We start from the raw sequence: 18,607 nt of genomic DNA on the forward strand, positions 1-18,607 counted from the left end.
CGTGTCAGGTGCGTCGGGTGCGCACCCCCAACGCACCCGACACGCACCCGAATCACAAAAGTTTCTTTTTTTAAAAAAAATTTTCTGGGGTGCGTACCCGGGACGTACCCGAGCGTACCCGCACCCCATACGTGTGGGGTACGGGTACGGGACCCCCGAGAGAGTACCCGTGCTTCGTAGATCAGTATCGATGCCCAACAAGGAATCCACTACCTCGAAAAGAGGGAAGACATTTACAGTTACTCAATGTCCTACCCCTAAGTATCGTAATCCAATACTTACCTTCGGGGCAATGCTCTGGGTCGGTGTCACTTGCAAAAGTGCGATCGTAGTTGGAATACAGAGATTGGTTGTAGTGGAGTTGTTCGAGTCATGCAGGATGAGCCATCGGATCTATGCAATGATCCGACTCCTAACTCGCTTGCCAGTGTTGATTCTTGGAGAATTCAAGTCCGATATTTACTGTGTGCATAGACATATGTATTTAATTATGCGTGTAAACAACGATGATACATGCACTGATGTCCCTATATCGTAGTAGTTGGAATACGCACTCACGTGCCTATATCACAGTATATAGTGGTATATGTAAGGTGAATATTAATTAATTAGTTTTGAAATCTTCTTTGTCCGAGGATGGAAAGAAGTATTTAATGATGTGCGGAAAGAATAATCGAGGGAGAGAGAGAGAGTTTGGAATAAAAGGATACTAGAAACAGGTGAGAACGTTTCCAACCTTGGTTTTTGGGTTAAAGTGGGCATAGCCACCTCTATGAAAGTGCAAAAAATGCAAGTGGGGAAGGATGCATGAAATACGCAAGGATCGGGCAAAGATTCTCTCATATCTCTCTCGTCCCTCCTCTCGCCGTATATCTTAATCGTTGGATTGCAGCGTTGGTGCTTTGGCTTGGAGCACATAAGAGTGTTAAAGATCTTCAATCGCCCGTGCACAATAAGGAAGCAACTACTTCGACTTTCGGGGCATCCATTTAGAGCAGATCGAAAACCAAACGGGAGTAGATCAAGCAGCGAGGTCATAACTTTGATCTTTAGGTACGCGTGGGATTGTGGGGTGAGGGGTGGGGGGGGGGAGATAAAGAAAAGAAAAATTAAAATATGGTTTATCGCAAATATTATTCAATTTTGTTATGTTCTCAACCCCTTCATTCTGATAAGATTGCCGAATTTCGATCAGTGTATTATTCCCTTTCAATCGATACCAAGGTGGAATTGTGGAATCCTAACAGAATTTTAGGCAAAACATTAGGCACAACTCGTTACCGGACCAGAGAGGTTGTGTCATGGCTCTCTCTCTCTCTCTCCATTCCTCTTTCTTTCTACAATCCGCAAAATCCCTCCTGAATATCTCTCTCTCTCCCCTTGATCCCTAACCAAAAATCTCTCTCAATCTTCCCCTTCTCTCTTACATCGAGCACCTCGGGTCGGTGCTTTCATTTTGGATGCCATACAGACACAGTGGACAGATTGTGGTCATACACAATGGTTTTTCTTCGCTGACAAAAGCTACGGGTAGAAGAGTGACAAGGAAGCAGGGGTGCATTTCCCGGTTGTGGTTGCACCGCTGATTTTTGAAAAGGAAGAGGAAACTCCAAGTCAAAGATTTAGAATTGGCTATTCCATTGTCCCAAATGGCATTTCATGGAGGGAAAAAACTCTCTAGAAAATCTGTGTGATTTCACGGTCCAAATCTCCCTCCCCCTCTTTCGCACGCTGCCCAAAAAACAAAAAACTAAACGAACCTTGACCCGCTGCAAAACACATGAAGCCATTATTTCCTTTTAAAGCCCATTGGACGAAGAAATTAAAGACCTCAGTACCAATTTGTGATTCTAATACTCACCCAAACACTAGAATCGGAATTGACATTCCCTTTACCATGGTAATTTGAGCAGTAGTGGGATTTAATGTCGATACCGATTCTTGATTCATGTAGTCCAAGCACTATAGATTGCGTGAATCAAGCTCTGTAGTTGGCATCTCCATCCAATTCCACCATTCTGTTCAAAAAAATAAATGGAATCCTAAGAGCGAAAATAGCACCACTAAAAATTAAATTGGGAAAATGCCGAAATTTTTTTCTCATCCTACTCCCCGGTATTCTGATTCTGTCTGGTTGGAATAAAATTTTATTAGAATATTTTTTAAGGGAAAAGATCACCAAAACCATGTTTTAATAATTGCACAGGCTTAGCTTGTCTTTTCTTTCTTTAATTGAGAGCTTTTTGGGAACTTTAATAACCTTTGAACAGCTCTTTAAATACTAAAAGACAAGATGGCTTAGCTAAAATATGGTTGTGTCCATGTCACTTACCCTTTTGAATTAACTTTTAATTAATATTTTTATCGATTCCGTTTACTGGAGAATCAGAATAAAAATTACTAATTCCGATCCTGATTCCCGGCAATCCAAACGCAGTATTGAGATTTGAGAGTGACCGTAGTATCGGATGCTATTCCAATCATAGGAAATTCGCACCCCCTGCAGGATAATTCACACCTCATCGACGTTAAAAAGCGTTAGAGTCTCATGTCCAGGGGTGCGAATTATCCTACTGGAAGTGCGAATTTATCATCTCCCATTTCCCAACATGAGGGGGTAACTTACTCTGTCTCCTACTCGTCTAAAAGTTCCCGCTGCTAGGTTTAATAACTCTCAGAATTCTCCATCTATCCTCTCTTTTCAGCCCAAACCCTTTCCAACCTGAAAAACGAAACCCCTTTTTTTTTTTTCTCTATCTGTTTCCCTTCCCACTAATTTCTCCCCCCCCCCCAAATCTCCAAAATCACCCTAACAAGGAAGAAGGAAAAATCAGCAGTTGAAATACTCGAAGCCCTACTTTACTTTCTCTCAGATATTTCGATCTCTTCTCCATGGAGATTCTAGAAAGTTTAACCTCCAATCTCAATCATCTCTATCTCTGAAGGTTTGGTTTCTGAAATAGAGAAACCCTAGTTTTTTCCCTGTGCATTCGAGAAACCCTAGTTCTTCCCCTGCAATTTTAAAAACCCTAATTTCCCTCTGGTACCAAACCGATGTCTCCCCATCTATCTATTGAGTGTAAATACATTACGGAGGACTGCCTTCGGGAATGGAAGACCGCGAGTAGTAATTTCAAGTTGCCGAATCCGGTCCCTACGCTTCGATTTCTCTACGAGCTCTGCTGGACACTGGTAAGGTTATCTAGGGTTTCCTTTTTTTTTTCTTTGCCTTTTTCTGACTATTTTTGTGCTGTATCTTCACCTTAAATTTTAATTATTCTTGTTCTGATGATTTTTAATAGGTTCGCGGAGAATTACCTTTCCAGAAGTGTAGGGCAATCCTGGACTCGGTTGAATTTTCTGATAGACAATCCAAAGAAGAAATGGCTTCTATTTTTGCGGACATCATCGCTCAAATGGGGCTTGATGTGAGTGTTTTCTCCTTCTCTTTTGATGGGAATGGGTACTATTGAAATTGCTCTATTGGTACTCAGTCTCATCTTCTTTCTTATTTTTTTCCTTTAAAAGTTGTTCCCAATGCGTTTTGGGGTGTGGTGATCTTGACATTAATAAGTGACATTGATGAATTTATACCTTAAAGTCGTTTGTAGTTTGCTTAGAAAGCTACTATGTATCATATTACATGTGATGGCCATGCTATGAGATTAGGCTTTTGAAAGATAACCTTATACACAGTCTTGAATAAATCTGAAGCACTTGCAACTAGTAAATATTATTTGTTGATATCTCTACCACTTTGCCAGCCAGTAGTGGAACCTAGAGATATTTACACTTCACATGCAGTGTGGTTATGGGTGCATTTGTCCCTGATGCTTCGTTTGGTTGCACAAAAGCTCGGCAGCTGTCGGAATTTGTTTTGGATTTGGCATGCCATTCCATGTTTGATTGCCAAAATGCATTGGACTCCCATTGATTCCTTGGATTTCTCTCATGTAATAATTGCTTGTCTCTTTCTTGTCCCCTTCTTCCTAAAGCAAAGAATTATGGTAGAGAATCATGTTGTCCCTTTGTAATAGGATTGCTCTTTTTAGGTGGGCTTTTTCAAACGCAGTGATCTATTTTATGCCATTGTGTTACTGCTTGATGAGTGCTGTTTATAGGTTGGAAAGGCTCCGGAGAGATTTTCTATGGAATGACGAGGAGGACAAAAAGAGATATCACCTGTTTGAGTGGACTACTGTGTGTAAACCCAAGAAGGAGGGTAATCTCAGATTAGATGCTTGAGAGTAATGGACACATCCTTGCTTGCTAAATGGTTGTTGAGGTTTGCACCTGAGCCTGAATTCATGCGAGAGACTTGATCAGTTGGAGATGTGATGTGGAGTGGGAGGATTGTTTTGTGGGGCTTCTTTGCCTGGTTTTCTAGGCAGAGATTGCCTACTTTTTAGAGGAGTTCGTAAAAGGCATTATATTCTACATAGGGGTGGAGTTCTATCTACCTGAGGACGTAGGGCACATATACGAGAATTTAGAGATGGGATCCAACCAGCAGGTTCTCAGTTACTTCCTTTTACTCTCAGTTGCCTGGCCATGATCACCCATGTCCTGCAAGGAAAGCGTGGGCCTCGCAGGCTCCACATAGAATCAAGGTCTTTTTGTTGGACAATGTGTTTGGACAAGATCCTCACTGTTCATCTTCGTCACACATATAAAATCATTGTACTATGTGTATCACTGATGCCGAGTCAGTCGACCAACTCCTTATTCACTGTAGGTTCAATTGTAAGATCTGGAACTTCGTTTTTGGTGTTTTCAATGTTTGTTTGGTCATTCCAGCACGTATTGCTAATCTCTTTTGAGCCCTGGGATTTCGCTCTGTGGTCTTTTTAATGTTGGTTTACACATGCCGAGTCAGTTGACCAACTCCTTATTCATTGTAGGTTCAATTGTAAGATCTGGAACTTTGTTTTTGGTGTTTTCGATGTTTGTTTGGTCATTCCAGCACATATTGCTAATCTTTTCTGAGGCTTGGGATTTCGCTCTGTGGTCTTTTTAATGTTAGTTTGATGATTTCTGGTTCATGGTTCATTGGCCGGGGGTTCGGGGTTCCACATGTTTAGATCTTTGACGGTGAGTCTGGGGATAGGGTTGGCATATTGGGTCTTAATGGGGAGATTCAATTTCTGTGGGTGTTAGTGTACCAGGTGGCCATGGCTCATTGAGTTGGGCTCCTTTTTTATGGGCACTCCTGCTTGGGCACCTTTCTGGTGGTCTTCTTGCATTGCTTTGAAGAACCCGTGGTGGTGGGATCAGATTATCATGTCTCGAGAAATCTAGTAAGAGAGATCATCGCCTGGTTTGCTGGTCTGCTAAAGTTTGTGCGGCAACTTTCATCCATGGTTGCTGAGGTTGCATGATATTTGTCCTCAGCAGATGCTTTTCTGTTCAGTTTCAGTGGGGGCGAACCATCGACCGGTTTGTTTTCTCATGCCGATAGAGCTGCCTCCGGCTGGACAAAAGTGGATGTTCATGTGGGGCCTGCATGTGGGTATTGCCGGCTGCTGCCGAGTCCTGGGCAATTTTGACTTCTCCAATATGGCACAGGGACCATATGATCTCAGTTGACTAGGTGTAGGCATAATTTCTTGATGTTGGCAAAATTAGGCTGCTTCCGTACATTGTGGTTGGGAATCTTTGAAACGATCCTTCAAATGACCCACACTTCCACCTTGGAAGATAAACCCAATTTTGATTTAATAATAAACCTCCAGGAGGCTCTTGTATTAGAGCATACACCACCTTGCTGATATTCAAGGCTTTAAATTGTTCATGGAGCAACTGGTTCATTAGGATTGACCTCGATACAGTGGTGGGCATGCTTTTTTTTTTTTGTCGAGTTTTTGTCCAATGCTTGTGTTTCTTTTATTCTAGCATTCAGCAATTATGTTTCTGTATCACTTTTCTTTGTAGATGCTGGTGGCTGTATACTTTATCCGCCCATTAGTCTTACGCTCAGTTTGATTTTATGCTATATATTGCGAGTAAGGAAACCTTCTGACATATGGGTGTATGCTACCCTCTTTTGCAGCTTACAATGCCTGGAGATAGTCGAGCTCGTCTCATTAAAATGGTAAATATTTCACTTGTGGAGATCTATACTTGTTCTGTACTTGAATAAGCTGTTCTCCAGATAGTTTTGCCTTTTTTTCAACCATTCAAAACAAAAAAAAAAGTTTTTCCTCGTTTTCACATATCTTTGACATGAGAAAGGCTGACGTCAAGTAATGAAAAGTTTAGCATACTCCATGACAACTTTAGCAGATCTTCAAATTTTGTTAATTGCTTGGGGGTTACTTTACAACATTGTTCTGGATGATGTTGCTAGTACCTTTCAAATTATGATGCTTCCATTTCCATGGATTTAATTAATGCGGTAACTGCCTAATCGAGTTAATGATACAATAAGCTTGGATGTTGCACTAAAACCAATATCCATATTAAACCTTAGTATGAGTGGTAGTTTTTTGGCTTCTCCTTTTGTTTGCTCTGAGAGCTTGCATTGTGGTTTTGTTTGTTATCTTACTTCATTCCTAACAGCTAGTGTTTTGCCCATTGCAATGGAACTAGTGGTAACATTTTAGCATCGACTTGAGTATATTTTGCGAGTTGATATTTTTTCTTTATTAATAATGAATGGGGTCCCACCAAGCCCCAGCTTACCTAACAAAAAAGGGGAGTATCGATGTTTTGTTGTTAGGTTAGCTGGGGATTGGTGGGACCCCTACTACTTTATTAATAATGAAAAATATCGGCTGGAAATTTCCTAAACTCAGTGCTCATAACTAAAGTTCTTATTGAATTAACTCATTGACATGATATTACATCATTGCATCCTGGAACCAATTTTAGTATGAATACCATGCGAGGGACTTGTTGCAAACAAGAAGGGTGTCACAAATTGCAAATGTGATATTTGTGATCCTCACTTATCCACCCTAAACCCAAAATCCCGTCCTGACTAGCATGTACTCCAGAAAGCTTCAGTGAGTGTAGTCATATGCTCTTCCCGCATCCAATTACATACCAAGTCTAGACTCACTCTTTCTTCCGTCAAAACCCGCATGGTTACCAATGCACCATAAAGATTATATGTCTATCTATAAAAACTTCTTTTGGGCGGATGAAACTATGCTTCCTACATTCTGTGGAGGGGAAAATATATTTTCCTTTACACTGATTCTCTGGAATCTCCAACAATAACCAGGTTATTAGGTTTTACTTCACCATCTAGGTCACTTTTTTTAATAAATTCATTGCCATTAAAAAACCAAGTTAATAGGTTTGGAAGTCCTTAATCCCGTTGGCCCCATTATTCTTCGGAAAGAGAGTAATAAGATTGGTGTCCAACTTCATAATTATGCTAGTTCATTTGGGGAGTTCATCCAAATTCTCCATCAATTCTCTATAGAAGGTTTTATAGCTTCACTGAAAGAAAGCCATGTTCCCTCTGGAATGCCATGCATTTTTTCTTGTGATTCCGTCAGAACACTGCACCTTTTCTTTTAATGGCGTCAGAACACTGCACCTAATCTGCAGCTGTTCGAAAATCAGCGTTATTTCCATTTGTTTAAAGATACTGAATCGGATTGCTGGTTCTAGATTCTTAGAATCAGCGTTAATTCCATTTGTTTGAAGATATTGAATCTGATTGGTGGTTCTAGATCCTACCATTAGAAGTGTGGCAGAATTTTTTTTTTTTTTAATGGTAAGAATTTGGTGTTTTTGTTCCTGTCCTTAAAACATCTAACCTTAACTTTTGATTCCATCCACTTTCGTTCTTTATTTTGCTTTAAGCTGAATTTATTTTTTACTTTTCTTCTCCCCTGTTCAGCTGCTTCAGGTATATAAAGAGGCAAACTTGAGTGCGTAAGTTATCCACGGTGTCGAAATATCTGACATCTCTATTTAGGTGTCTCATTTTAGGAAATGACTGATGTTGCTTTGTGTATATTTTTGTATCTTAATGGAATTTGTTTTTATTGAGAGTGAGCCATGGCGCAACGGTAAGGTTGCTCCATTGTGACCTGGTGGTCGCGGGTTCGAGTCACGGAAGCAACCACCTCTCTGGAAAGCAGGGTTAAGGCTGCGTACATCTAGCCCTCCCTAGACCCTGCAATGGCGGGAGCTTCGTGCACTGGGCCGCCCTTTAATGGAATTTGTTTTTATTCTGGCAGTGAAAAGTAAAGATTGGGTCTATAATAAAATTTAAAAATCGCATATGTTATTATGGATGTACACTTACTTTCAACAGAACAAAGCCGTATCTTTTTTTTTTTTCCATCTGACTGGATACGCTTTTAACTATCCATAAACTCTGGTGTTTATAAATGCTCAAGTACATGTGTCTCATGAATATTCCTAGGTTCTCATGGTATTTCTTCTGTCTTTAGGCAAAATGGATGGTAGAGTTTGCATTGGTTCCCTTGAGGCTTTTTCAGGAGCGCTGTGAGGTGAATTTTTCTTTTTATTTCAGCCAAAACAATTTTATTCTGGTATTAGGTGTTGGTTTGTGCTTATGTATCACTTTGTTTTTCTAAATGTCTTGTTGCTGAGATTTTGAGTGTTATAGGAAGAATTCTTGTGGGAATCCGAAATGATTAAGATGAAGGCTCAAGATTTAAAAGGAAAAGAGGTATGTATGTTTGGATCATTTGGGATCACACAAGAGATTGTATTAAGCTGTGTATGAATATGCATTATTTAGTGAAGAGTAAGATATGAATGTAACTGCTGGCAGTATGATATTAATCGTTGCATGTGTAATGACCCCATCAAATCATCACACCTACTGAATGCATTCTTGATTAACATGCTTATTACATGATTGCTGTTGGAGATTGCCATGTGAGGCTTATACCATTTGTTTTCCAAGTTTCTGAAATATATGCAAGTACCCAGATTGCGAAAAATATATGCAGGTACCCGTGGAGGTGCTAGGTATTTGTTGGCCAGCAAGGTGCCAATTTCACCGTATCCATCATGAAGCCAATTTGGAGGCAGATTCTGTAGAGAAGACGGGGTTTTTGAAAGAGCTTGTAATTGGTTTTAATTTTCCTTCGTTTTGGTGTGATTTTAGCAAGGTTGCTAGAGCGGGAATCGAAACGGGAATCGAAAGCGGGAATCAAAACGGGAATCGAAAGCGGGAATCGAAAGAGGGAATCGAAGGCTCCCAGGGAAGAATCCTACTAAAGGTTGCCAGAGCGGGAATCGAAACGGGAATTGAAGGCTCCCAGAGAAGAATCCTGCTTCCTTGGATTTTAGTGCTCTGACCATGTCAGTCAGTTATGTTTTGTTTTCTGCTTGTCAATGAAGTTTCGTAGTTGTATAGAAAAGGGATTAGAAGGCCAATTTATTTGTAAAACCAATTCATAGAGTCAGATCAGAAAAGCGAAACTGAAACATAAAGACACTATGTAAAATGCCTTCTAAATATGCTACTTTTTTTTAATATCCAAAAGGATGATGTATATTGGATACATGTCATAACTACATGGTAAGATCATCTACAATCTTGTCCTTCGTTCACAGAGGTGTTGTCTACTTTTGTGTCTGGGATCCAGGTCTCTCTGGCTCCTCAATTTGTGACTTTCCTGGATGCTAAGGATAGGCTTGTAGTGCCTTTCAAAACTACTAAGCCAGTTCTGGAGATTCTGAAGAGATTCGTAGTTGCGAGAATTCTGCCCACCAAGCGGGATTTGAAATTCTTTTTCATGTGGTCTTGTCATGTTTGGAAGAGAAAAGATATCCATATCTGCGCATAGTAAATATCTGTATCTCCCTCAATGCTTGACAGAGGACGATGTCCTCCACCTTTTGTCGTGGATTGTGCAGAGGGTAGGTAAATGCTCTTGAGGAGAATCCTCTCATCATGCATCTTTAAAATTCAATTGGATTAAAGATTGCATGCCTGATGCTCCTGTGCTGGTCCCTGAATGTCTTCTCTGCTTTAGCCAGTAGAGTGGGTAGGTTGCTATGAGTTCTTCCTGCATCAGAGTCGCTCCGCATATTGGATACTGCTTGGGTTTTGGTTTACTCCCCAATTCCTCATCGGTGACGGAAGTCTCACCGGTATACTCTGCCTGCGTTTCACATGTGAAGTTACTTACATGTTTATGACTTTATGGGGACCACATTGAAAACCTGGTGGTTGGTTGTCACAAATAGATGAATCGACCGTTGCCAAAACTCTTAGATAAAAGTGGCATTCTAAGCACATATATTTCTTACTTGGTTGTAGATTTGGTTGTGAAGCTTCCACTAAAACCTGCGGAAAATTTGCTTAGGTTAAAATGACTATTATGGTGCCATTCAGGAAAAAAAAAGACTATTATGGTTGACAGAGGTGAGTCTAGTCTGGCTGGTGCCTCGATTGCTTCGTAGTTTCCGGTCGAGGTTTTTCCCTGCTCCATTCTGACCACTACTGTGGTTGTTGGTGACAGGTCTGGTTTGGCCGGTGATGCTGTCACTGCATCATTGCTTGCATAGAGTCGTCCAATTTCTGATCCGACCTTGCTGTTTTCCAATGGTCCGATTCTCAGATTGGCTCGATGATGTAGGCTAGGGAATAGAAATTGAAGAAGAAGAGAAGAGAAGAAGAATAATAGAAAAAGAAGAAGAGGGGAAGAAAAGAAATTAGGTGAGAAGAGAAATCTGTAGGGAGAGAAATCCATATTCAATCAATTAATTCATCAAAAGTTCCTAAAGTTCAATGCAACAGGCCTATATATAGGCAATAAAATATCATGGAAAGTAAAAACCCTAAAAAACTAAAAACATGAAAATAAAAATCCTAAAAACTAAATAACATGGAAGTAGATCCCTAAAAGTCCTAATGGGCAAATATGCCTCTTATTGGGCCTACAATCTGCATCATTCTCCCCTTTTTGAAAAGAACTGGAGAACGATCCCCTCAAGCAAATATGCTCTACTAGCCTCGTCATCTTGGTAACCTCCTGGATCAAAGATGTAGATGACTCACTCAAGCAGTAGGAGTCGTAATCCGTCAGAGGCCTCACAGTCACCTTAAGGTAAATTTTACTACCATGTCTAACATCCGTGAGAGTAGTCTGAGATGCTGGCGGAGCGATAGGGAAGAAATCGCCCATGTAGAATCATAAGAACACAAACCACTCCGAAGAAGTAAACTGGCTGGGAAAATAGCTACGTACTCCTGGATCGGTGCAATAGCTATATGCAGTACCAATCCATGACCAGCCTCCTTAAGGTCATCATCCGTTGGTATCATCTCATCATGCTCAGTGACATCAACAATAAAGTCATCCGCTGGGACTGTATCTGGCAGAGTGATGTCGTCCGGTGTGCTAAAATCCACTGTCTGAATATCCACAGTAGACTCAACACTGCCAGTCTGCCACCATGTTCATGTCCTGATGTGGAAGAGGTATCCTCCGTGGAATGCTCCAGTTCTCCATGGTCTCGCAATGCCTCACAGTCATCGTACTCTCTGGCACTGTGTTTCTGACCAATCAAGGTCTGATAAGTCAGATATGGTAGTAAAGTTTTAATATGGTATTGGTAAAAAAAATGTAGTAAAAAAAGGGAAACACAAAAAATACATTTAATACGTTTTAAAACATTTTCATCTAAGAAAAAACAGTGTTTTTTATCAACTAAATCTAAGATTCAATATCATCTCATCCTCATCTCAAAACTTAGCTAAAAGCCCCATGACACCATCTCTAGGGTTTCTTATGTCTAAAAGATTGATGTCTTACAAAGTTTCTAAAATAAAAAACTTTATATTTTTTCAATCTCCATCCTTAATCAACTAAATATAAGATTCAATACCCTCTCATTCTCATATCAAAAGTTGGCTAATAGCACGTTGACATCATCTCTAGGGTTTCATATGTCTAAAAGATAGATGTTTCATAAAGTTTCTAAAATAAAAAACTTTCTATTTTTTAAATATCCATCCTTCATCAACTAAATATAAGATTCAATACCCTCACATTCTCATCCCAAAACTTGGCTAAAAGATAGATGTTTCATATAGTTTCTAAAATAGCTCCATGGTATTCTGCCTCTTGCTCATGTAGCTCCATGGTATTCTGCCTCGTAGCCTTTTTACGTAACCACCATTTGTTCCTCTTGCTCGCAGTCACTTGTCAACGTCACTTGCTAGTTTCAAGTGTCTTGTTTTAGTGACTTGTCCACTTGTCATCTGTTGTATTTTACTTTAGAGTGCCAGTCTAATAATTCTGTGTAGTATGGGGTTATTGCTGTTGCCCAAATGCCATGCCATTTAGTGTCTGCAACTGTCTGCTATGTGCTGTGCTCTATAAAATATGCAGTCAGAGCAAGTTAATGAACTCACATCCCGGGGTTGAGCTGATGAAGCTGGTAGTAGCCCCATGTTCTGAAATTGTTAGGACTTGCATAATACTATTTGGGATTTGCTAGGGACCATCGCAGAAGGCATTTTGCAGAGCGTCTGTTGCATGAGAGAGCAGCCACCTCATATGAATCAAGTGAATAAAACAAAATCTGAGCCTGTCGTTTCTCTCTCATGCAACAGACACTCCGCGAAATGCCTTCTGTGATGGTCCCCAGCCAATCCCATACTATTATTGTGATAGACAATTAGTGGTTCTCACTTCTCAGCATATGTGAGTATGTTTTTGATAATCCTAGAGTATGAAAGAAGCATGTTGTGTGTTTCTTGGAGAGTATGAAAGAAGCATGTTGTGTGTTTCTTGGAGAGTATGAAAGAAGCATGTTGAAATTTCATTGGTTAATTGGGACGCTATTTTAGATGATTTTTACCACCTGCATTCAGTGCTCTTTTGTAGTTTCATTTTTCGCTTTAGATTTATACATTTTCACTTTCCTCTTGTTGTTGCTGATGCATTGCAGGTTAGAGTAAATACTCGACTTCTTTACCAGCAAACCAAATTCAATCTTCTTCGGGAAGAGAGTGAAGGTTATGCCAAACTGGTGGGTTTTGATTTAGTCTTGTTTACATAAGCTATAGCGTATTTTGTTTTTTGATTTTTTCATAATGATGAGCCTAGGGAAAGAGGAAGTCAAGATTCGATATTGAAGTTCAATTTTTCATTTAGGTTATAATAAGTTATGAATCGCTCTTTAAAAAATGCACTTCAATTTTCTTTTGGGTGCAGTTTTCTGAGCTTGATTCCATTTTTTTTGGATTGAGAATAGAGGAATTCGGCAAAAAGGTTCTTTGATGGTTATATAAATTGACTGAATATTACAAATTGAAATGAAGATGAAGCATTGAATTGTGTTAGTTACTGAGTTTATCTTAATTATTCCTCCAAATATGTGATTGAGTTTATCTTAATTATTCCTCTGAATATGTGATTATATTTTCCTAAATTATACTGCATCAATCAGCTTATTACATTAGGCTGGTGCAGTCACCATCCTGACATGCATGTACCTTGAATCAGTTTTTAAAAATTCGGACTTCAACGAGAACTTTGTAAAGCTGGTGTAGTCACTGTCGCGTATGCTTGATAATTTAGTACATACCAAATTTCACATGTAATTTGTATAAATATTTATACATAAGAATGCACTGGATTTTACATGCAATTCATATAAATATAATTATGTAATACATACTAATATAGTATACCACTGTTACGCTTACGATTTTGGTTTATGCAATGAACCGTGGGTTATATTTTAGATTTTCGAACTTGATATATTTATCGATAGGCATTTAAATTTTTTGATAAATATATTCCCGTTTTTTGTAACATTTTGTTCAAACGTTGCTGTTTTATACACATCTTTTTGGTCCATCTTCTTTCTTTTTTCAACAATTTCTTTAAGCTGGAGATGTTTTAAAACCGTTTTTTGGGCCCAATGGTTGTTTGCCATCATATGTTTTTCTAAGTATGCATTATGCATTGGATATGTTTTTATGGGTAGGCACAAAAGCCGTACTACTTTTAGGAAGAACCATATGGCCATCTACTTCTCTCTCTCTCTCTCTCTCTCCTTGTTTGTGTTTATGTCGTAATTTTAAATTTCGGCCGGTTTTGGGCATGGCTGGAACAAAATTCACCATGAATCGGAATTTTATAGGATTTCTCTGAAATTTCACCCAATTTTCAACAGAAATTTCGTTTTTACCCTTATTTACAAAATTTCCACCGAAATGTTAAAGATTTCCACTGGAATTTTAAAAATTCCCACCAAAATTTAAAGATTTCCATGAAAATTGCTGAAATTTCCACCGAAAATTTACACATTACATGGAATTTTTTTAAAGTACTGAAAATTTTAACCTAATTTTACATGATTTCGACCAAGTTTCCACCAAAACCGAAATATTTCGATTTCAGTGGTGGCTGTAACCAACACCGAAACCGAAATTTAAAACCTTGGTTCATGTACGCATGAAATGTCATGTACAGCAGGGGCGGAAGCACATATAGCTTGAGGGGGGCCATGGCCCCCCCATGACTTGCAAAATTCCTTTTATGGGTGCATGGGTATACATGCATGCCTAACTAGTTTAGTGGCCATGGCCCCCCAATGACCAATGCCGAACAGTGTAAATTAATCCGCCCCCCCAACTGTTAATTCCTGGCTCCGCCCCTGATCTACAGGTACAAGAAGGGGTCATTTTTACCGATTGCAAAAGCATTCCCATTCTCTGTCTTTGTCAAGATTTTGTTGGTACAAGATTTTGTGCCCTTTTCTGATACAGACCTCTTCGTAGATATGTGTTCCTTAATGTTTGTAGTGCGTATCCATTTTTTTTATTTTGAGTTGAAATGAGTGGGACAATGCCTGCTACTCCCTACTTGTTTATTTTAGTAGATATCGAAAAATATAGCGCGGCGAGTTGATGAGGAATCATTTGTTTCTTAGCAACTCGTGAAGGGGTCTCTAAGGAATCATTGGTGTTGTTTGACTCACTCCCGCCTTGACTATTTTTTTTCTTTGTTTGTTCTGTATTTTTCTGTTTTGTGTTATCTTTCCCGTGTATTGACAATCTCGGTCCTCCTTGTTTCGCAATAAAATTCGCTACAATATAAAAAAAAGGAACCATTGGTTTCAAAGTGCCTTTCTTCCAAGATTTTGTTTATCATTGCTTCAGAAATGGTATTTATAGCTTTTATTTGTGAAGTTCCAGCCATCAACTTTCTTTTAATATTCATTTTTGGTGGATTTTTGATGTTACCCTCTTTGTCAAAGGGGTTCAGAAGCATCGATTTTGTTTATCATTGCTTCAAAAACAGTATTTGTAGCATTTCTTTTTGTAGTTACACCTATCACCTTTCATTCAACTTGGTATTTGCTTTTGGTGGATTTTGTAGGTTACGCTTCTTTGTCAAAGTGGTTCAGAAGGATCCACTCAGAATTCATCAGCAACAATGATCAGCATAATTAAGGTTTTTGACCTCACCTTTCTATGACCATATTTTTTCACATGCGCTATGTTTTATTTCTAAATTTGCCCTCTGACATCCAATCTCCACAGTCATTAATTGGACACTTTGATCTGGACCCCAACCGTGTTTTTGATATTGTAAGTTGCTCCTTTTTGTGTGTGCCCTTTCTAGGATTCACTGTGCTCTTTTAAACATTTTTTCCTTCATGGCGCATTATTTAAAGGCCATTATTCTCTCTTACAATATGTATTATAATTTATTTTAGTAAATTAAACACTAGCATGGCACAACTCACATGCGATGTTTCTATTTTATTCTGATATGTTTCAGGTTCTAGACTGTTTTGAACTCCTGCCTGACAACCATGTTTTCTTTGACCTAATTCCAATTTTCCCCAAGGTATGAGGAAATTGGCAATCGTGTTTCGATTGACATATTTATTTAATTATTACTATTTTTGATATCGTATTGGTGCTAAATATGCAAATTGTGTTTTCTGCTCATAGATTTTCATGTATTGCAGTCTCACGCATCTCAAATTCTGGGGTTTAAGTTCCAATATTATCAGCGTATGGAAGTAAGCAGTCCTGTGCCTTCTGGGCTTTACCGGCTTACAGCTGTGCTGGTCAAATCGGGTTTAATTGGTCTTGATAGCATGTGAGTTTTTTTTTGCATAATTTCGTTCTGCAAGATGGCATTTTTTGCTGTCTGTTTTCTTTCTGATGGCTTTCATTGGGTCTCATTTTCTTTGGCCCCTGATAAAGTTTTTAAATATTACCTTTTACAGTTTTGATTCTCGTAATTACCTATTTTTCTTATTGCCTTTAGCACCTATTAGTTCTGCACTTGAAAGAGATGCTTAATGCTTAAAATATGACTGGAACTCGAGGTTGTATTTATTGTTGTTATACTTGTGATGTGTGCACGGTGAAAATTCATGCTTGCCCTATATAATAAATTCTTTATTGCTAACTTATTCATTCTTCCCTGTATATGTGATATCTCACCTGTTGCAAGTTGGTCCCTGAAGATGGGAGGCGGTTCTGGGCTGTTAGTTGGGCATGGCATACCTTACTGGAACGCTACTGATTTTGAAATTTAGGTTCTTCTGCCTCTGATGATCGGCCAATGAGATTAAAGCCTTTCAGTTTCTCAATGGGGAAGTTGTCTTTTGCCGAGTCAGTTTTTTGTCAACGTGGCTAGATAAATTTGGAGATAATGACGCTGTTTAAATGATTTTGAAAAAAAGGAAGAATTTCAGTCATCTATCAAGATTAAATGTCTTGTTAGGCATTCTCTGGCTCGTACAAATGGTGGCTCATTTGTAATGAATAGTAGTTTGACATTGGAACTGCTCTTTAGTCGATCAGTCGCTTATGTTATGGGCTTATGTTATGGTTGTAATTAGTTTGGCTGCTCAAGAGGAGGATCAGTGGCGACTCATAAAGAGGGCCAATGGGACTGTTCATATTCCGTTGATAATTGAGCTCGCCACATAATGGGTTGAGCTCTGTTGAGATGGAGGTGGGGCCTATTCTCGGTTGATGTTTTTGGATGGAGTATCATATTAGTTTGATGCTAATGTCTAGATGCTGTATCATGGCAACTGATATATGTATACATTAACTGTGAAGTTGCTGTTTAACTTGGACGGTATGGATGAAATCTTGCATTCTGTCAAGCCAGTACGGAAGACAAATCCTTGATACTTGACACGTATTCCTTACCATACATTAATCCTCTTGCAAATATGGATGTCAGCTCCCAAGAAGGGACTATTGAAGAACCACAATGGAAGCAGGAGTCCTTGGATCAACTATAGTGGCATTGCATAAAACTGAGAGCATCTTCACGGATTTCCTTTTCGCCAATTTATTTGAGCTGCTTCCTCTGGGATCTATTTGCTGTTAAGTATTTATATTCGTTGGTGCTGAAAACTTTGTGGCGTCAAAGGCGAGTTTCATACATTTTCTTCGAAGATCAGTTCCCCCAGTCCGATTTTATTAGATGCATGTCCATTAACTGTGTTGCATGTTCAAGTTACCTATTGTATATTCTTCCACTTGTTTCGTATAGGATCGAGTGGGACATTTCTAATTCAAAATTTATTTTTGTTTGCTTATGTCTTCTAGTTATCATACCATGTTTCCTTGCTTGTTGTTGATTCTAGAGTCCTTTATAAATCTGTGTTCTGATGCCTAAAATTAACTGGTTTCCAACCATATTCTATTGATGGGATCCCGCTGATTATGTTATCCAGGCATAAAATGTTCTATTCGCCATTCAAATAAAAAAAAAGTATCTAGTTAATGCCAAATTTAAGAGATTATTTGTATTCAAACTGTTCAAATAAAAAGAAATGTATCTAGTTTGATTCTAGCAGGGTCTTTTTCTTCTTCTTTGGTGAGATGCGAACGAAAACTCTTGATGGGATGCATTGAGATAAGTTTCTTGTTTCTTCTTTGCAATCTATATTTTTCCTATTTTTTATTTTTTATATTTTTCTTATTTTCTCTCTTATTTTCATTCTTTCTTCCACAAAAACAATCTGCTTGTGAACTTAAAATATTCTTTCTCATTGCCTAAAACCTATAAATCCTATTTTTTCTTCTTGTTTTACGCATCTCCTTTCACCGTAACCCTTGTGTCCCTTACTCTTGCTTAAAATCCTTGCTTGCACCTTCCCGGCATAGGTCCAACATATGTCTGCCCCTTCCCGGCACTTGTCTCCACCCTTCTAAATCTACTATAAACCTAGTAGAAATATTTTTTTCCAATCTATCCACCTATTTTAGGATCCAAAATCCCAATTTTTGCCTATATTTTTTCACCTCTAACGTCCCTTCCATAAATCCATCCTATATCATTTTGGTATCGGAGCGAAGTATTAGTCCTTTCGATCGTCTTGCATCATAGTGTCACCATATTTGAAGTAAAAAGTCTACTTGGTTGTAACTTGTCTCCACCCTTCTAAATCTATTATAAACCTAGTAGAAATATTTTTCCAATCTAACCACCTATTTTAGGATCCAAAATCCTTGCCTATCCTTTTTACCTCTAACGTCCCTTCCATAAATCCATCCTTTATCATTTTGGTATCGGAGTGAAGTATTAGTCCTTTCGATCGTCCTCCATCATAATAGCACCATATGTGAGGTAAAAAGTCTACGTGGTTGTAACTTGTAAGTCATGGT

At 38.8% G+C, this 18,607-nt stretch overlaps 1 protein-coding gene across 3 annotated transcripts in view; it reads left to right on the top strand.

The window, feature by feature from the left end:
• The first annotated feature begins 2,649 nt into the window (after nucleotides 1-2,649).
• THO2 overlaps nucleotides 2,650-18,607 on the top strand; it is a 46,212-nt gene continuing 30,254 nt past the window's right edge. The window contains exons 1-10 of one of the 3 annotated variants that reach the window (XM_077385041.1): nucleotides 2,650-3,192; nucleotides 3,303-3,428; nucleotides 6,050-6,091; nucleotides 8,412-8,471; nucleotides 8,591-8,653; nucleotides 12,898-12,978; nucleotides 15,339-15,413; nucleotides 15,503-15,550; nucleotides 15,744-15,812; nucleotides 15,937-16,070. In XM_077385041.1, coding sequence (XP_077241156.1) covers nucleotides 3,055-3,192; nucleotides 3,303-3,428; nucleotides 6,050-6,091; nucleotides 8,412-8,471; nucleotides 8,591-8,653; nucleotides 12,898-12,978; nucleotides 15,339-15,413; nucleotides 15,503-15,550; nucleotides 15,744-15,812; nucleotides 15,937-16,070 — 836 coding nt within the window. In that variant the 5' untranslated portion in view covers nucleotides 2,650-3,054. Of the gene's footprint in view, nucleotides 3,193-3,302; nucleotides 3,429-6,049; nucleotides 6,092-8,411; nucleotides 8,472-8,590; nucleotides 8,654-12,897; nucleotides 12,979-15,338; nucleotides 15,414-15,502; nucleotides 15,551-15,743; nucleotides 15,813-15,936; nucleotides 16,071-16,096; nucleotides 17,367-18,607 lie in introns of those variants that run through there. The other 2 variants (XM_077385043.1, XM_077385042.1) reach the window with 2 other exon arrangements.

This window comes from Tasmannia lanceolata, unplaced genomic scaffold (assembly GCF_043159265.1).
Source record: "Tasmannia lanceolata isolate RefF3 unplaced genomic scaffold, GAP_Taslan_0.1 ptg000007l, whole genome shotgun sequence".
NCBI classification, from domain to species: Eukaryota; Viridiplantae; Streptophyta; class Magnoliopsida; order Canellales; family Winteraceae; genus Tasmannia; species Tasmannia lanceolata.